Here is a 7,155-nt window from a genome sequence, read left to right on the forward strand (position 1 = left end):
TACACTTATGTTTTTGTTTTCCTTATGTAACTATGTGTTTGTATCTTAAGTTTAATATGTTTGAGCGTGTTAAATGGAAAAAACTCAGGTTAAATGGTGAAATATTTACTTCTTTTAGCATATTAAAAAATTACGTGGATGAGAGTCTGATATTAGGTCTGTTAAATGGGGAATGATGTCACGCAATAGACCAGCTGAGCTCATCACCATTTTGTTTGTGGTCGTAGTAACAAGCAATGTAAAAAGTCATGTAGTATTATACACATTATTTGCTCGTAGTCTGTTTTAGTATTGTTTTGGATGTTTTTGTTACTAATATAGCAATAATAATAATAATGTAATAATAAAGTAATAAATTAGCTTATCTTGGTTCTCTTCCATACAAGTTAGAAGATCAAAAAGGCATTCAGTAGCCAAACTTTTATACAACTTATCCACTTTTCACCCAATTTAGGTATGTTGTAATAAATTACTTTAATCAAAACTTAGAAGTAAACAATAACATGAAGTTTTGGAGAGAAAGGTTATAAAATAAGTTGCTGAGAAAATCCGCTAGGAGCTCTTATGCATTTAACATTTAACATGACTTTAAATAGGGCTGCTCACAATCCTATACCTATAACATTTAACATGGTAAAACATTTTACATTTAGCACAACATGAATACCCCTATTATAAAAAAATGCTAAATTACCTTCAATTCGAGCAAAATATTTCTGAAATTTATCTTTTACACTAACTTAGTTAAAACTCAAACTTTTATTGGTTAACAGTAGTGCACTCTGTTGGATTTATTTTTAAACTATTACTGTTTTGAAAAATGGAGTTCTGTAAATTTTTTATCAACGTTTCAATACCAGAAATGAAAAAACGAGGGGTTATTGGAAAATAAAATTAATTCAAAAAATGCCTTTTTAAGCTGAGAATCATTTTCAAAAATTTTAATGTTAAGGAAGTTGTCCAAATTTCTAAACAGATGAAAATCGGTTGGAGATACACCTGACGAACAAGTTTTTCCACTGTGTCGCTAAACATGAACACTGGCGTTGTCGCGTATGTGTAATAATCAATACATGGTTTTTTTTTTCTCCAGTTGAAAACAATTTATTGCTTAAAAAAAAAAATTAATATTTTGTAAACAAAAGCTGAATTACCTTCGAATTGGAATGAAATTTCTCTTTTATACTAACTTAGTTCAAACTCAGATATTAATTGGTTAACAGTGCACTCTGAAGGATTCTGTTGTGTAACTTAATATTTTGATTTACTTAGGACTTGAGCATATGTTATGTTTAAATTGTTTGACTGTTTTATTTCAATCCCATAATTTTGATTTTCTACTATTGTAATGTGTTAAAGCCACATTAAATTAAAAATGTTATAATTTTTATTAGTCAATTTTTTTTTATTTTATTTATTTAATGTGATTTAAACTGTACAAAATAATACAATAGGTAAATATGTTGTACGTTTCATATAAACTTGAAAATCTTGGGAAGGAACCACCCATTGGTTTAAACATTAATTTAAATTAGAAGGTCCCGTAGCCATCTTCTTTTCAGATGCCTCGGAGGATTATCAGGGATTGTTAAGGATGAAAGATTAAGAATTAATGGGTTAGGATGGTTAAGGAGTTTGGAATTAAAAGACGAATATCTGTTTTGGGTCAAATCTGCAACGAATGGGATGTTAAGGTCTTTGTGAGTGAGTTTATTTGTAACTTAATAAGGAGCATCAAGGATTTTACGTAGGATTTTGTATTGTCACGATTGGATGCGGAAATTATTTGATGGTTTGGTGGAGCCCCAGAGCTCAATTCCATATGTCCAAATTGGTCTGATTATCGTAGTGTATACTAATTTTTTGTAGTGAATGGGAAGTTTAGGGCGTTTATCAAGTAAGTGTTGTAGCAATCGGAATCTAGGAGCAGTTTCTTGTCGTTTCAGTCTTGTTTGTGGATTCCAAGTAAGTCTCTTGTCAAGACAAAGGAGTCCTAAGTATCGAATCTGTTCAACAGGCGTTAGTGGAGTATTTGGAAATGATACTGTAGGACAGGAGTGCAGAGGTTTACGACGGATAGTAAAGGTGATCTGGTGGGATTTGTCAGGATTTATTTTGATTCTCCAGTTTTTAAACCATTCTTCAATAGATGTTATATGTGACTGTAGTGTTTGTTGCATTAGTTGGGTCGTTGCTTACAGAAAGTATACATGTGTCATCAGCGTATGTTGTTAGGACTGTGTTAGGGTGGGCTAGGATGTCAGCTGTATAAACCGTATAAAGAATGGGACCTAAGATACTACCTTGGGTAATACCGGTGGACTGAGAAAAGAGAGATGAGTAGGCTAGGTTATAGTCAATTTTTGAAATCGATTTATTCTAACTATAAAGCATTTGTTTACTAGTAGAAAACATGTGATTGTAAACAAAAGCGAAGCGATCTATTTTGACGGACAAATTGTTAGCTATGACGGCATTGTTTTAGTTTTCCCGCAGCTTCGCAACCTCCATGGTAAGACCGTGGTAGACTTTTGGCCAAGTCATATCACTCACACAGGAGCCACTATTCTGCATGCTTCCAGAACTCTCAGCTGCCATCTGATGAGATTATATATAAACATTAACGCACAATTGCTTAAGGCCCATTGAAGACAGTTTTCTTTTGGTTTGTATTATAAAATTTGGTTAAGTGTTTTCAAAGTATTAAGTTGTCTTTTCTTTGTTATTAATGCATAAAAATACATTTTCGTTCTCTATGATACATACAATTTATTTGTTAAATATAGACCTCTGTAAGTAATCTTTCCAACCCAAAAATAATTTTCCCAGCGCATATTATACCTGGCAAGAGGAAAGCCTTTCATTGAGGCTCTCAGTTCAGGTAACATAATGGCTTTCAAATGCTTCATTCTACAAATATTCTATGGTTCCTATTCATCGTTCTATTCACAGTCCGCTGGTGTACCTCAAGGTAGTATCCTCGGTCCCATCCTCTGCATCGTCTATACAGCTGACATTTGATTGCATCCCAAACTCCCCAGTTCCATATCACAACTCTTGGAGAATGGTGTCGTAATTGGAGGATTAAAATATATCCCATCAAATCACCTTTACCCTTCGTCGTAAACCTGCCAACTACCCTACAGTATACTTTAATAATGTTCCTGTTGCACCACTGTCGAATAGGACAAACGACTAACCTGGTATCCTCAAACAAGACTGAAGAGACAGGAAACTGCACGTAAATTTCGACTATTACAGCACTTACTGGACAAACGGTCTAAACTTCCAATTAATTACTAAAGACTGATCTACATGACTGTAATAAGACCTATCTGGACATACGGAGTTGATCTTTGAGGCTTCACTAAGCCTTCGAATTCCTCTCGTATCCAATCCTTACAATCTAAAATCCTTGTGAAATCCTCAAAAATCCTTTCTTTGTCTCAAATAAAATCATACATAAAGACCTTAATGTTCCCTATGTAACCGATCTAGCCCGAACCCGATATCATCCCATCCCTAACCACCCAAACTCACTAGTTTTTAACCTTGCTTCCTCTTCCATTCCTTCAGCAGTATGCTGCCGATGGTCCGAACAATATTGTGGAAGAAGAAGAAGCCTCGTGAGACACATCAGCTCCTCGATCTGTCCACAGTATCAGAGTTCATTGGTCGGAGACATGTCAAGTTCTTTGACTCCCCCCAATCCCTGACCAATCCACTCTTTCAATCACTTACACCAAGAAAGAAGATGACCACGAGACTTAATATAAAAAACGTTATTAGAGTGCTACCAATGGGTAGTTTCTCTTCACGTCTGTATCATTACATTATATTTGAGATCAAATTTACTGAATGTATTATAATGTACAGTTGTAAATTTCAATAAAGCTATTTAAAAAAAAAAAAAACATATGCTTTTCTGTATAAACCATTTGAACATCTTGAAAATCAAAAAAATTTCCTTTTTCTGTATTGTGTCGTACCAATGCCGTCTTTTGGTGTAAAATGATAGGTTCCATAAAATGTTTCTCTATGATGTTTATGGAAATATATTAATTGAAAACATTTTGGTCAATTAATAATGATGAAGAAACATTGAGAAAAAATAATAGATAAATACATATTTATATTATTACGTTTGTTCAGATGAACTCGGTTCGTCCTTAAGCCTGTGCATGCAATTCTCCAGCGCTTCTTCGTTTGCTCCAATGACTGTTTCCTTTTTGGCTCCGGACTTGAAGAAGATAAAGGTAGGAGTCGTTGATATGTTGTACCTCTGAGTTAGCTCCTCGGAACTGTTGACATCTACCGTTATGAACGACACGTCCGGATATTGCGACGCCATCTCCTTTATCTTCGGCAACATCTTCATGGAAGGACCGGAAGTGTCAGCGTGGAAATGGGCGATGACAAGCGTCTCTCCAGATTGTATCAAATGGTCATCGAATTCTTCTGGGTTGTTGTAAATACTCATGAATCGTTGAGCGGTGCTTTCTCGTCCCTGCATCTTGTGATTTTCTTCAAAAAGATATTTAGAATGCCATTATCATAAATGAGAACATTAAATCTTATTCAAAACACATGTTTATATTATTCATATTATTATGCCCTTCATATAAAACGTCTGAAATATTATTTAGTAGTACTGGGCGTTTATTCCAAAATGTTCGTTAGTAAAAAATAACAGCGCTTAAGAACATTTGAAAAAAAAAAAGTTCGAGCGAGAAGATGGTTAGGGGTGCGGTCAAAATGAAACACAAATAAGTGGTGTAACTTATTTAATCCTGCCAACGTTTCGGCTAGACTTTATAGTCATCATCAGGGCTAAGAACACAACAAGATAACAATCAATGAATAAAGAAAATAAAAACAGAATGACATAAAAGAAATAATTTTGCAGAATGGAATTAATAAAATAAAGTGATGAGAGAAGTGGAAAATAAAATGTATACATAGGTAATTGTATTACTTTTAAAAGAAAAAGAAAATACATGTGACCATTGTAGGGGCTATAGTCTTTTTTTTAAATGGAGAAAATAAGAGAGATGAAGAATAAACAATACCATAAATCTTAATATTATATTAGCTTAAACACTTACATTATAGGTTAGAGAATAATCTCAATAATAAAAGAAAGAGTTCCTCACAACTCAGAAGTCAAAATCACAAATAATATACTTTCAGCAAACTAGGACAAATATACGCACTCTCACTATTATTATCACTCCGAAAAAATAAAAAAAAACCTCCCTGCTCTCGCTCGTCAGTGTTGCCCATGCAGTGTTGCCATCTCACAACCATAATAATTGATAAAGAGGCAAAATATACGTAAAGTTTAACAAAAGTATATTTTGATTCGTTGTCAATTATTATGGTTACATATATTTTCTTTCTCTCAATTTTCTTTTTCTTTCCATAATTCAATTTTTAAATTATTAATAACTAGTATATTCATATTACTTTGCATTATATAACTTCATTTTTATTTTATTTCCTTAAATATGGTATTTTACCTACTTTTTCAATTATCTATGTATACATTTTATTTTCCAATACTCTCATCACTTCATTTTATTAATTCCATTCTGTAAAATTATTCACTTTACGTTATTCTGTTTACATTTTATTTTTTTATTTTCTATGCTTATTGGTTGCTATTGCTATGTACTAGTGGCAGATTATATATGGGGATGCCAGAATAATCGCTGAAGGCAATTATCCAAAAATAAGTTAATTAATTGATTATAAATTGAGTCCTAAAAAACTATTATTATAATTGGATTCCTTTCCAAAGGCTGTTTGTGTGTTAGTTTACCAATTAAATACCTTTATATTTATAAAATGTTGTTACCATTAATGATGTAGGATAATAAAGATTGGTATATTGGGTTATATAATAGTATATAAACTACATAATGAAACTAAGTATTTATTTACAATTTGTTATTATGATTAAAATGATTCAGATAAAGGTTGCCATAAAATATAGATTATTAAATGATTACTTATTTGTTAATTTATACTTATAGCTGCTGATGCCGTGGGATGTAGTGCCGTGGGTGTCTTCTGTTTCATAAGGGATGTCCAGGCCTGGTGGCCCTTCTCACGACTTCGTCTGGTCGAAGTGCATCCTCTAAGCCTGCCTCCTGACTGTGGTTCTTCCCCGTCTAAGCCTTCCTGTTGAGTGTGTCCGTCTGCTCTTCTAAATTTCCTCTGTATTTTTCTCCCACTTCCCTTTTGGGGCGTTACCTTATTTTTAAATCTCTTCTTTGATTGGTTATCGATGTCCGAAGACTCCCGAGGCAGGCGTCCCATTCCTCAGGGCCGAGGATGTGTAAAAAAAAGTTTGACTTGTCCAGGAAGGGCCTGCACCTGGTTAATTTGATTCTGGTCCCTCGTCCCAACCTATTTTGTGCTTTGACACCTAAAGGTTAGCCAATCTGATTTTCTCAGGGGCCTCTGGTAATGTGACAAACTTAATACAGATGTTTTCACATCCGGGGATGCTAAAAGCTTCCCAGAAGGATACCCTGACCAGGTATAGGGGCACATGACGAAACACCTTAATAATACCCCGGATGTCCAAAGACCGATACATAGCACTATCTTGTTCTGTTCTTAGCCCTGATGAAGACTAGAAACTCTAGCCTAATCAGAAGTTACACCACTTATTTGTGTTTCATTTTGACCGCACCCCCAACCATCTTCTCATACATCATTCACGGTCAACTATCTCTCATAAATATGAAGAAAAAAAAGGTCATGAAACCAAAGAAGAAAAATCAGAGAATACTTAATAGTTGGTCAAAATAACTGATAAAAACATAAATAAATAAATAAAATAAATTTGTTGCAGCCAAGCAAGCTCTTCCAGGTCAAGGCCATCCTGAGATCCCAGAAATTACGTCTTTCTAAATTCCTTCCTTCAAAAATGAAATATCGGGTGATGGCTATACATGTGGGGTGAAAGTCCGACAAATAAACTAAAAACTATTAAAAAAATAACAACTATTGTCCACATCAAACTGTTCCGATCGTACGGAAGAGGTTGCAGTAGCTGCATTGAGAATAGGTCATAATAATATAACTCATACATGTCTGATCGACCAGGAGCCACCACCAAAATGTCACTATTGTAATAGTGCACTA

General features: G+C 34.0%; 1 protein-coding gene across 1 annotated transcript; it reads right to left on the reverse strand.

Annotated features, from left to right (window-relative positions):
- Positions 1 to 4,138: 4,138 nt before the first annotated feature.
- LOC106677155 (thioredoxin) lies at positions 4,139 to 4,513 on the reverse strand. The gene has a single exon (XM_014414891.1). It carries the CDS (start codon positions 4,511 to 4,513, stop codon positions 4,139 to 4,141), a length of 375 nt encoding a protein of 124 aa, XP_014270377.1.
- Between the last annotated feature and the right edge of the window lie 2,642 nt (positions 4,514 to 7,155).

This window comes from Halyomorpha halys, unplaced genomic scaffold (genome assembly GCF_000696795.3).
Source record: "Halyomorpha halys isolate HHAL.00 unplaced genomic scaffold, Hhal_1.1 Scaffold89.1, whole genome shotgun sequence".
Taxonomy (NCBI): domain Eukaryota; kingdom Metazoa; phylum Arthropoda; class Insecta; order Hemiptera; family Pentatomidae; genus Halyomorpha; species Halyomorpha halys.

Coding starts and splice junctions, on each gene's coding strand:
- LOC106677155 (XM_014414891.1), bottom strand. CDS start 4,513: ATGCAGGGACGAGAAAGCACCGCTCAACGATTCATGAGTATTTACAAC.